Here is a 12584-nt window from a genome sequence, read left to right as displayed (position 1 = left end):
ATTCAATGGCTGAAAGAAATTTCATGACTTCTAGCCATAACAGAGATCAGATACAGAAGTTTATGCTATGGAGGTAAAATCCTTAGCATTATGACATTGACTGGTGTTATTAGGGCCTCAACCACCCGTTGATATGATTTTACATAGCAACTATTGGTCAAAAACAATGGAATGATTCAAGCAGGTGAACATAGTTCTGAGCTATGTTAATGCATCTTTAAAATTGGCCTGCTCACATGTACTTAGTCACATCACCGATCCTCAAACTAATATACTCATGGCAAAGAACCAAGGGACATAGTGATAAGGTAGGTGACAAAATCTTGCCCTTCTCAAGGGTCAATGGGTACCATGGTGTTTTGGTGGAGTTACCTTTACTCATAAATTTCAGGTAAACAATGAAAGCAGTAATGACCACTTAGCAATGACCACTTAGCATCACATTTCCTTAGCTATAAAACCTTGACTGCTGACAGCAAAGCCTGCCATCAGCAGAAGTAGTACTTCAGCTGGGATTTGCAAAGCCAACTAGATAATTTAGACACATAACTCTAATCAAAATTGCCTTTCATGGGAGTTGTATCTAAATCCCCATGTCAGCTTTGAAAATATAAAACCTTCATCTTTTATTGCTCCTAGCCTTCCTCGTCCCTCAGGAGAGCAAACAGTGAGAATACAATTTTGTGCTAAAAGGAGCAACGGTGCTGAGTTGGGAATGCTTATCAACTTATTCAGAGACATCATCAAAGAAGTACCACTTTGTGGAGGTAGCTCCTCTACAAAACACTTAAGCGCATGCTTAGTCTCACTGAAGTCAGCAGGACTACTCATGTGTTTAAAATAAGTATGTGCTTAAGTATCACACTAGATCAGGGCTCAAATTACTTTGCAGAGCATAGCAGTTTGGTATAGATATACTGTCCGTTGGTAGATTAGGATCTTCCGTAGCATCACAGGGATCAAGTATTTCATTAGTAATTGCATCTATTCCAACACATTGAGGCTTATATTGGTAGTAACAGGTTCAACAATGGTTTTCAACATGATATTGGGTACATTAAGTTCTTTTGTTACACTGGGAAATGATGGTCTAGCTCTGATGCACAGACTGAAAGGTCAACCCTTTTCTTGAAAAGGTTTCATTTAAAACCTCTGTGATGCCATAAAATTAGGGTCTCTTTCGCCTTCCAGGACTAATATTGCAATGCTGGATCACTTCCAAAGCACATGGTCCTCTTCCTCTTCTCCTCCATAGGATAGTTTATGGTGCTTTTACTTCTTACTTTAAAAGTGACTTTAATACTTTGAAAAGTGTATGTATAGGGATCCTGTTACTAAGGTGGGAGTATCGGGTAAATGAAATTCTGTAACGCTGGTATGGAAACACTATGCTATTACCTCTCTTAAGCTTCTGAGTACATGTACAGTAAAAGTTTCCAGGAGCCTACATGGTCTCAGACTGAGCTAAACCCTTCAGATTGAGCTAAGCTACAGGAAGACTGGCAAGATAATATATAGAGAAAAGTGGAGTATGGCCTACAGCTCCAACACTTTCTCACCACCGCTTATCCAGTGACTCTCCAGATTGTACCAGAGCATAAGGACATTGGAAAATCAGAAGACACAACCCCTTTTTGTACCCTTACCTAGAATCAGGGCCATTGAACCTAGACATCTGTGAGTCCACATAGCCTTCCCGCCAGTGCAGGATTGTTTCGTCTCATACATTTACTAGAGTTTTGTCCAGTCTAGTTATCAATGTGCCACATGATGGGACTAATCACCCTGAGGTGGTTATTCTTCCTCCCTCCACTCCACCTCTTCTGCCTATCAGGGATCTTGCAATTGCCCACCAACTCTAGTCCTTAAGAATTTCTCCATCTAATTGTCCCTCCCTCCAGGTATCTCCTTCCTTACTGAACATTTTTTAAAACATCAGGGATGCAGGGGTTAATATAGAGAGTTTGTAAACCAGGTTATAACTTTGGGATCCTTCTGGATGAACGGTGCTATATAAATTTAAGCTATTAGCTTTTATAGATGAGGAAATGATGTTGATGTAAGTGATACCAATGTGACACTAATGAGCCATTTTTAAACATATTACTACTTTTATTGTTTATACTTGACATATATAAAAGGGAGTCAATCTAAATTTTCCCCTCAGTTAAGCTGATGCAACTCCACTGAGTTTGGAGGGTTACGCCAATGCAATTTAGGCCTGGTCTACACACAAAGTTGACTAGTTTAACTAAAAGTTGTGATTCTAAACCAATTTACTTAAACCAGTGCAACTGTGTGTTATGTCAAGAGTGTCCACTTGATGGGAGTTGCACTGATTTAACTAGTGAATCAGTGCATGCACTGTGGATGGGCAAGGCCTAAGAGAAGAATCCAGCCAATGTGAGGATTCTGGGATAGTATTTCTAGATATGGGCAGAAGGCTGAAAACTGACTCACAGGGTAGACAAGAAGCATGGTTGTTGTTTCAAGCACCTCATCTAATTGAAGATGCTGCAGCATCACACCGGGAAAGAAGTAGTCTGAAAGGTAAACTGATTATAAACCATTTTGAACTTTCCAGGGACTTAGATACTACAGTGATGAGCATGATATAAAAATCTAGATAGATGGACCAAACCTAACACTTTAACCTTCACCGGGAAGCAAACTGAAAGCCACTGCTGACTATGGAGCAGAGATGAGATATAACCTGGCAGGACATAACATTTAATAAGTGGGGAGTTGCATTCTGCACCAGTTGAAATTCTAAGTGGGTTTTCAGTGTATCCTGGGAAGTGAAGGAAGTAGGTTAGCTGTGGTCTTTGGGCCAAATCTTGAATACAATGGTAATATTCTCATTGCCTTCAGTGGGACCAGGATCTGTCCCAGTGACATGACAAATCATTTTAATTAAAATAGATTCTAAGGAAAAGTTGAATTAAGCACTAGTTTAGTTCCCTGTAGACCTTTATGTGTGTCCTCCACAAATGTAAATAGCCCTTTTCTTTTTCACAGGTATCATTACTATGGAATTGGCATTAAAGAAAGCAGTGCATATTACCACTCTGTGTATTCTGGAAAAGGGTTGACAAGGTACAGTAACGTGATTTCTGACACTAAATCTCTGCCACTGTATTTTGAAATGATGTTCAGCAATGATCTAATTTTAATCTTATTTATCTATGTAAGGTAGTCATAGGACACCTATCACTGTAGTATAGAGGCACCAGTAATATTGTTTTCTCATGTTTTTAATATCCCTGGTTTGGGGAAGTCATTTACTCCCAAAAATCCAGGGTTAAATTTTTGGACACAGTGGGCCAGATTCCAGCTGATGTAATTCAGCATACTTCCACTGAAGTCAAGGGAGCTATGCCATTTACACCATTTACACTAGCCCACTAAATTTAGAGTAATGAAGCTCAATGTTCAGAGCATTTTGCTTACACGTATTTGTGTGGCAGTCTTCTGCATTTGCCACCCATTGCAGCTCACCATTGTGACACTGCCAGGGAATGGTGTGAAGTTGGCACCTGTGGGCAGGAAGGCAGGTTTCAGTGTAGATTAATATTTACTGGTTCTTTTTCTGGCAAATATCAAGCAAATATCAAGCTGAAACCTAAACCAGAAGCTCTAATTATATTTATTTAAGGGACAGCTAACAAGATCAATAAATTATGACAGCTGCATGTTGGTTTACCAAACAAAGATTAATAGTTCCTAAAACAAATGTCTCAGTTCACATATGGCTTGAATGAAGGCTTTCATTGTCGATGCAAATACAGACATGATTGGGATTGTGTTAAAAGGAAAGGAAAAATGAGTTCATGGGCATATATAGAAAATTCAGCCATGGCAGCTTCAGGTTATCGCCCAAAGTCCCTGGCATAAGAAATAGGGCTCAAAAGAAAACATAAGGCTAATGTTGGCATTGGTCATCTAAAGAAAGGGGGATCTTGCAGTTGCTGGGTATAATAAATCTGAACCTGCCATTTCCTTATCCAGCATTTATCAAGGGTTGTGGGGGTGTTTTTGGCACATTTGTAGATGAGATTATTTTGTAATGCAGAATTATCTTGAACAAATTGCTCATTTAATTGAGTGAGAGGCACAAAAGGGACCATATCACTAATGGCCCTGGGCAGTATCTCAGCCAGAGCCATGCACCATTAGGTTCAATCCTGTAGCCTTTCAAGCTCCATTGCTGCTGAGTGAAAGAAAGTGGAGTTAATGCAAAAGTACCCAGGTTTTCAAAGGAGTTTAGGTGCCTAACGGTGCAGATAGGTGCCTAGTGGGATTTTCCAGCACTAGCAGGCGTCTAACAACTATTGATTTCAGTATGAGACTGAAGTGCCTCGGCACTTTTGAAAACTTCACTAAGCACCTTTCTGCATCTTTAGATGCTTAAATACCTTTAAATATCTGCCCCTCGCACCCCCGTCCTTCGAAGGAGCAAGCGTAGCACACTCCTACCAATAGCACTGTGTAAAGAGCAGCTTTAGCTTGTGACTGGGGCTTTGGAGGAACATATCCAGCAAAAGCTGCCCAAGTTATGTGGTGAATTGGTGGTGTCCCCTTGTTGCTCTGTCCACAATACACATCTAGCTGTGAGGCCACTTAGCTCTATCTCTGTAGGCAATGGAGTTCTTCTGCCCACCCACCCTTTCTACTTGCCTTCTGGTATCTGGCATCAGACATGAGATTTGGAAGGAACACACATTTCCCCTTTCCAAGACACTCACTGCCACTCCCCTGAGCCATTTCCTCTGTGTCTGGCCTGTGCAGGCAGAATGCCTTGGGTCACCTCTCGCCATGTCAGCTCCGCTCCCTGTCCTCAGCACATCTCAATGGCTTGAAACCACAATAGCTTCCCATGTCACTATAAAACTTCATGTTGTCATTGTAATCTTACCACCTTGCAGCTAAAATAAGGGGGAATTCTATTAGTTATACAAACCACAACTGACTTGTTTTCATCATTGTGCAGATCCTTGTAAAACCTTGCAACCCGGGATTCCCTAACATAGTAGATATAATTCAACTGAGTTTTCTAGTGACTGCACCTAGGGCTTGCTTCAACACCCAATGAAGCCAATGGGAGTCTTTCCATTGACTTCTGTGGCCATTGGACCAGGCCCATAGTACACAGAAAGGTGTCTATACTGTTACATATTCCTGATAGTTATTAATGAGGTTTTTTTCCATCAGAGATACATCCCTCTTGGACTGAAACCATTCTGAGTTCTAGGAAAGTAGCTAGTTTCTGGCAAACACTATTTTATGCTATTATCGTTCTTCTCAAAGGGGAAAGTCTAAACTCTTTTTTCTTTCATTTATTGTTTATTACTCTTATTCTCTGCTAGGGCAGTTCTAAAATATTCTAGATTTGGGGCGAAATGCTTCCCTGACTTACAAACTTTTGTGAGGTTCTGACACAAGTTTGAAGTCTGAATGGAACCTGGGTCTTAGACTTTTCTGATTGGTCACTGCCCTAAATTCTTCACTTTTAAAAGACTGTCTCCCATGGCTTTAGTGATGTTCTCAGGAGCTTGGAGACCAGTAGAAGTTAAGGAATGGAGCTAATTGTCCAGATATGTTTATTTTTCAGGCTTACCATGATCATTTTTCCATCCAGTGCAGTCTGTGGGGGAGTTGTTGTTGTTTAATTAAAATAACCACAATGCTCAATTTTGATGTATTAATACAATCTATTTGTTTTTAAAAGGTTTTCTGGAAGCAAGTTGAAGAATGAGGTAAGCACTGTGCCCTCTTTTCTCTTATTTGTAGTCCCATTATTCATAGTAGAACTATTGAATAGGGAGTGGTTCCCCCCAGCCCCAGTTTGCTTGAAAATTTCAACAGTGCATTATAGGGTAGGAGCGGTGCCAGGGTTTTTGGCCCCCTAGGCGGGGGTCCTTCTGTGCTCCTGGTTGTTGGTGGCAATTCTGCGGTGGGGGGGTCCTTCTGCGGCTCCCGGTCTTTGGGGCACTTTGGCGGCAGGTCCCAGAGCCAGTGAAGGACCCGCCGCAGAATTATCGCCGAAGACCCAGAGCGTGGAAGGACGCCCCTCTGCCGAATTGCTGCCGAGAGTGGCAAAATGCCGCCCCCCTCCCAAATCCTAGCACCCTAGGCGACCGCCTAGGTCACCTAAATGGAAGCGCCGGCCCTGCTGCTAAGCATGTGGTCCCAAGAATAATCCAAATGAAGTTAATGGGATTACACTTGTGAATAAGGGTTCTCAGTGTCAGGGTTGTATAGTCTAGCCTTGGGTGTCTGAGACCAGGCAGTCAAGTTTCAAAACAAAACTAAAATGAATGTGACCAGACAGGATTTAGTGAACATTTTGCAACCCTCCTTCCATTAAACTATATACCTGCTCACTGTCTTGAAAATATCATAGAATCATAGAAATGTAGGACTGGTAGGGACCTTGGGAGCTCATCTAGTCCAGTCCCCTGTACTGAGGCAGGCCTAAATAATAACTAGACCATCCCTGGCAGGTATTTGACTAATCTATTCTTAAAAATCCAACAATGGAGATTCTACAACCTTCCTAGGCAATTTGTCCAATTAGTTTTTGCAGAAAGGATTTACAAAGATTACATGAGATGTCACTCTCACCTGCAACACGGAAACATTGAAAAGATTTTAAAATCTTATAGGTACAGACTAAATGAAACTTGGATGAACATTGAGTGCCAGGCACCTTGTTTACCTCTGGTATGTTTTATCACATTTTTTAGTATTTTTTCTTTATGAGCAGATATCAGAAAACTCTTTTATCTAACCCAGTTAGTGTGCCATTAGAGTCTGCATGGTTAATTAGGCTGATAATATTGCTGTCATTATCTTAATGTTAAATAGCCATTAGAAACAGATGGTATTAGAATGAAAAGGCAGGTGGCAATGGGTTAAAATATCAAACCTAGAAGTGGGATACAGTCATATAAATCCATTAGCACAATGAAATGGTGCAAATGTTTTTTCTTTTAAAAAAAGTTTATGCACTAATTTCTTTTAATCAAAGCTTTTAATACATTTAATGGGTAATTGCATAATAAAGGCACCCAGATTGCTCCTGTTATCAATTTAAAAAAAAATCTTGATGCTGATAGGCAATTGGAAAACTGCAGAAATATTGACTCAAAACAGTGTTTTAACTGTCTAATGTTTACGTCAATACATAATTTAAACTTCTATCATTTCTTTCATTTAGCTCTTTATCTGTGTTTGAATAGGTTGATGGGACAGGCAAGGTGCAGTTCAAATAACATATGTCTGTCATTCCTTGTTTTCTGTTTTGGTTTTTTTAATGATAAAGTAAAGACTGTTTGGAAGTCTGAAGTGTTCATTGAAATCTAAATTTAAGGAATGCAAACGCACAGCCTCAAATGAAACAGATCAGTGTAAGAATGTAAGTCAGGGCCGCCCAGAGGATTCCGGGGGCCTGCGGCCGTGGGCGGCAGGCGGCTCCGGTGGACCTCCCGCGGGGGTGCCTGGGGAGGGTCTGCTGGTCCCGCGGCTCCGGTGGAGCATCCGCAGGCAGGTCCACCGGAGCCGCGGGACCGGCAAGCGGCAGGGGGCCCCCCGCGCGGCGAACTGTCTAGAGCCGGCTCTGTTCGGCGGCGGGGGGCCCTTCCGTTCCGGGACCCGCCGCCGAAGTGCCCCGAAGACCCGTGGCGGGGGCTCCCCGCCGGCGAATTACCGCCGAAGCGGGACCCGCCGCCGAAGTGCAGCCCGCTCTTCGGTAATTCGGTGGCGGGGGGCCCCGCCGCGGGTCTTCGGGGCACTTCGGCGGCGGGTCCCGGAACGGAAGGGCCCCCCCCCGCCGGCAAAGACCGGGAGCGGAAGAAGCTCTGGGGCCCGGCCGCGCAAGAGTTTTCCGGGCCCCCTGGAGCAAGTGAAGGACCCTGCTCCAGGGGCCCCGAAAAACTCTCGGGGGGGCCCCCGCGGAGCCCGGGGCCTGGGGCAAATTGCCCCTCTTGCCCCCCCCCCCCGGGCTGCCCTGGTCTAAGTCAAAAGGTTAAAAAACAGGGCAAATAAGTGGTGGACACACTTTGCTTCAGTTCTTGGTATTCTGAATTCATTGAATTTGAGACTGACTCAGATTGTTGAAATCTCTACATCTGCTTCAGTGGACACAGAATTACACACTTTTCTGTATTTCTTTGCACTATATTTATGTACACCCATTAAACTTGCTAATTCATGCTAGGGTGAAACACCCATATGCAGAGGGCTAGAACAAGGCCAATTTAAGTACCACTTACATTCTCAAATCAGGATTTAAATGTGCTGGCCCAGTACCCAGGCTGAATCCCACCCAGTAGTAACTGAGGGAACCCATTCAGAATGAGTGGATTCCTAAAGGTGAAATTCCTCTCATTGCAGAAGACTGTGCAAGGCTCTGTGCACTGAGGACTAAGTGAGGCAGAGAGGGAACACGGGGACTTGTGCAGGCAGCCTGACCAGGGGTAAATGTAATCCTATATGAGCAAACACTATTCAATAAGCCAGGAGTGCATCACAGAATGTACTCTGTCCATTTATCTTGTCCACTATCATTTCATTTTCCTCATGGTATTTCATAATGCAGCACCAAGTGTACTGTGGTATATATTGTAAAGCTTAGGAAGTCTTAGTAATGTCATACTTTACATAATACAGGGTGCTACTGTTCAGTCTTTGCTGAAAAGTGGGCTGAGGCAGCTAGGTTTTTGTGGGAATTAGAAAGTCAGCAAACTAGTGAAGTGTAGATTTATCGTACAGTCAGTATCTGAACGTGCAGGCTTGTCATTGTTTCATCATCTGCACCTGCTGTCGCTCTGAAAGGGAAAGGCTAGCATCAGAATTTGGGGCCACAGTTCTAGCCCTGAAAGCTTTCCTCTCGAGGTATAGCCAGCACCTGTGCTACCTTTAGATGTGATCCTGCCGGGGCTTACAAGAGTCAGTTAGGTCACTGATTGAATGGGAGTCCTGTAGGGAACATCCAGGGACTGAAGGAAGTGGTACTGATAGCCCAGAAGGGAGGCATTTTCCCCTCTGAGTTAGTACTGAACCAGTGCCCCTGCAGGGTAATTGGCAGCATAGTGTTCTGAGAATACTATCCTCCAAGGAGATGTAAGCCTGATGTCATGACCCCTTGTGCTAGTTAACAATCCCACAACATTTCTCTTTTTTGGTAAGAGAGAATTGACCTTAGTGTCCTGACCAAACTGCAGCTTAGTTAAGTGTGTTTTGCCTCTCTGTACTATCTCCAGCATGAATTTATTCTTCACTTCCTGCCCTTACACGCAGTCCAGGAGACCTCAGTCAAGCAAAACAAGGGACTTCAGTGCTGGGCTCTTGAATTGTTGCGTAGTACTGCAGTACATTTTTAATGAACTATGGTCACACACCCCTCCAGACACCACTATCTTCAGCAGGGATTGAACCAAAAACACAGGCCACTGCCATTTGACTGAAGGAGAACCCCTTCAGATGTGAGAAAGCAGCAAGGCACAGAGCTTAGTTCAGCTCTGGGAATCACATGTATGCAGGTTAGACTGCTCTGGGAACCATTATGAATGAATAGGCGCTTACCTCAGAAATGAGCAAGGAGCAGAGCTGCTCTTTCACTTATCCTGCCGGTGTGAACGGAAGAAAAGGTCTTGGTATTTACAGTCTCATAAGTGTTTCAGGAGGCAATTCAAGTCTCACTGTGAAAACTCCCACTCATTTAAATGCAATAAGATTGGGCCAGTGCTTAATTTGTAACAAAAGAGGTGTATTTTTTTTTGCATTCATAACTGATGCAGCAAGCCCAGAAGTACCAGGGCTATGAACTGCCAAACCTAGGGGTGTTGGGGCTCCATCCTGGCAAGCCATGGCACAAATTAAGCATTGGATTGAACCCACACTTTCTAAAGGGTCCCTTCCAGAAAAAACAATGTGTCTAATTAATCTCTGATATAACTCAGTTAAAGTCAGTGGAGCTGCACCAAAGATTAATTTGGCCCAGTGCGATCACCTGGTCTTACAGAGCTTTGTGTATGTTTTATATATGTCCGTTTAAACACAAGAGATTCTTTGAAGCCAGTAGAATTCTATGAAGTCAGTGAAGTGATTCCAGGTTTGTACAACTGTGAAAGCAAAATTGGATGGTGCTTAAAGTTAGGCACATGCTGAAGTATCTTACTGAACAGTGACTCAAGTTTTGAAAAGAATTATCTGACTTTGGAATTTTGGAAGAATTATCTGACTTTAACCAAAGTTTTGGAGCCTTTGGGAGTCTCATGAGATATAATATCAGTTAAATACTAATTGGTGGTGGTGGTGTTGGTAGTATTACCTATTTCTAATTTTACTGTATTTTTACACATTTCAGGGTGGCTTCACTAGGAAATATTCTCTTAGTTCCAAAACTGGAACACTCCTTCCAGAGTTCCCCAGTGCTCAACACCTTGTGCTTCAAGGGTGTATTTCTAAAGAAAAGGTAAAATGGGAGATGCTTCTTTCTTGACTTGCAGACCAAAAACTGTCAGAGAACTTTTCTCCATATCTCACTCAGCCTTTGAGGATCACAGTATTGACATGAAAGAGCCAGAAATGTCCACAATCAAACAGAGTTGACTGATTTATAGAAGGGGCAAACCTTTACGAATGTCGATTAACTGGCTCACCATTGGAAAGGTGGTTGAATTATTTACCTATTAACTGACCTAGTATTTTACAAACTGATGGTATGTAACAAGGGGAGGGAAAAACAAACAAATAGTTGGGAGCTGTATTCATTCCAAATGCCTTCGGATTTGAAAGTCAATTTTTACTGATTAGATTGGAGCAAATAATTCACAACAAATAATTAGGTGAAATTTACCTTTCCCCACCTCCCCTCATCAACTGTCTATGAACAAATCACAAAATGACATGTGTACTGATTATTTGAAATTACTCATGAATTTTGTAGCAAATAATTCTTGGTCACAATATTGTTTGAACTGCACATTTGACTGTAGCTTTGGAAGTCTGTGCTGTGTTGCTCAGTTACAGAAGTCCGATGGTATTGTTGCTGTTTCCTGAATGGATGATGTATGTAATGGAACAACACAGTGTACATTAGAAATTGTGAATTTTACAAGTCAATACACAATATTACCCCATCCCCATGTGCACTTTAACCATCCAATAAAAAGTTCTGCATACATAGCCCAGGGGTTAGTACATGTATGATAGGTTTCAGAGTAGCAGCTGTGTTACTCTGTATCTGCAAAAAGAACAGAAGTACTTGTGGCACCTTAGAGACTAACAAATTTATTTGAGCATAAGCTTTTGTGGGCTACAGCACATGTATGATGTGTCTGATCCATGTAGGATATGAATCTGTTAAAAGGACCCTAAATTGCAGAGCTTAGATCTTTAGTGCAAGCTGTAAACTCTGAAAGTTGCTGGTTCAGTCCTGGCCAAGTTGGTGGCTGCTGTACTAAGATTAGGGGTCTCTGAAGGCTTTCTGAGACCCTAATGGCCACTGACTGGCTGTTGCAGTGCTGCCCATCCCCCTTCTGAGCCATCCCCTCAGAGGAGGAGCTGGTAGGCTCATGCCTACTTGTTCTGGAAGAGGGAAAGGAGTGGAGGCCTTGAAAGACCTTGTGCCTTTGTTATGAAGAGCGACATGTAAGAAGCCATTTGCAGTGCACAACAAGTTTCATTGGTCCTCTGCAAAATCCAAGACCTGTGCTATATATTGCTGAGCGCCACCTACTAGCATATAATCCATTAGCTAACTATGTACGTATGGATAGATGTCTCTCATATATAGACCACTCTTGTAACAGCAGTGTCTGAGGACAGCAGGGGGTGCCTGGCATACTCAACTGGCCTGCTCCCTCTGACCTGCTGTTGCTGCCCCACTTTGACTCCTTTCAGGGCAACAACAAAGCAGAAGCTTCCAAGCTGCTTTTTTGGCTAAAGAAAAATATATTTGCTACAGTTGGGAAGTTGTATTGAGCATGGGCAGCATGTGAACCGTTGGCCTGGGGATGCTAGCCCCCAACCCTGCCCCTTCCACACCCCTCCCCCTGCTGGAGCCCAGAGCCCCCACTGCCACCACTGGCCCCCTCCCCAGGCTAGTGCACCCAGCCCCAGAGCATCCCCAGCCCCTGGAGCGCCCATAGAACTGGCAGTACAGCTCCAGCCCCGGAGTGCTGGGAACATGGGATGCGTGGCCCCAGCGCCAGCCCCACTGCACATGGGAAGAGCCGATTTGCAAAGAGAGAGCAGCAGGAGAGGGACTGGGGCAGAGCGTGGGCGGGGCTATGCCTGTCTGTTTGGGTAGACACATCCTCTCACAGCCTATGATACCCACCACCCATGATATTAAGAGTTTAAATCAATTTAAGTTAAACCAATGAAAACTTCTTCTGTAGACAGGCTCTCAGTTGTGGTTAAAATGAGCTGTAATACAGCCTAGTTCAGCCTCTGCAGATGGAGCTAGCCAGGTAATAACCACATCAAAACCTGTGCTGAAGCCATGGGCACTGTTTTGGCTGTATTGACAGAATCTTACTGACTGCTGTATCATAGTCTGACTCTTGGAGACAGGG

At 43.3% G+C, this 12584-nt stretch overlaps 1 protein-coding gene across 1 annotated transcript in view; it reads left to right on the top strand.

Annotated features, from left to right (window-relative positions):
* RFX6 (regulatory factor X6) overlaps positions 1–12584 on the top strand; it is a 46834-nt gene that overhangs the window by 9501 nt on the left and 24749 nt on the right. The window contains exons 5-7 of the mRNA XM_050949996.1: positions 3019–3096; positions 5729–5756; positions 10370–10477. Of these exons, the coding sequence (XP_050805953.1) occupies positions 3019–3096; positions 5729–5756; positions 10370–10477 (214 nt within the window). The remainder of the gene's footprint in view (positions 1–3018; positions 3097–5728; positions 5757–10369; positions 10478–12584) is intronic.

Source organism: Gopherus flavomarginatus, chromosome 4, assembly GCF_025201925.1.
Source record: "Gopherus flavomarginatus isolate rGopFla2 chromosome 4, rGopFla2.mat.asm, whole genome shotgun sequence".
NCBI classification, from domain to species: domain Eukaryota; kingdom Metazoa; phylum Chordata; order Testudines; family Testudinidae; genus Gopherus; species Gopherus flavomarginatus.
The sequence above is the reverse complement of the archived record's forward strand: the minus strand, read 5'-3'. Positions and strand labels throughout refer to the sequence as shown.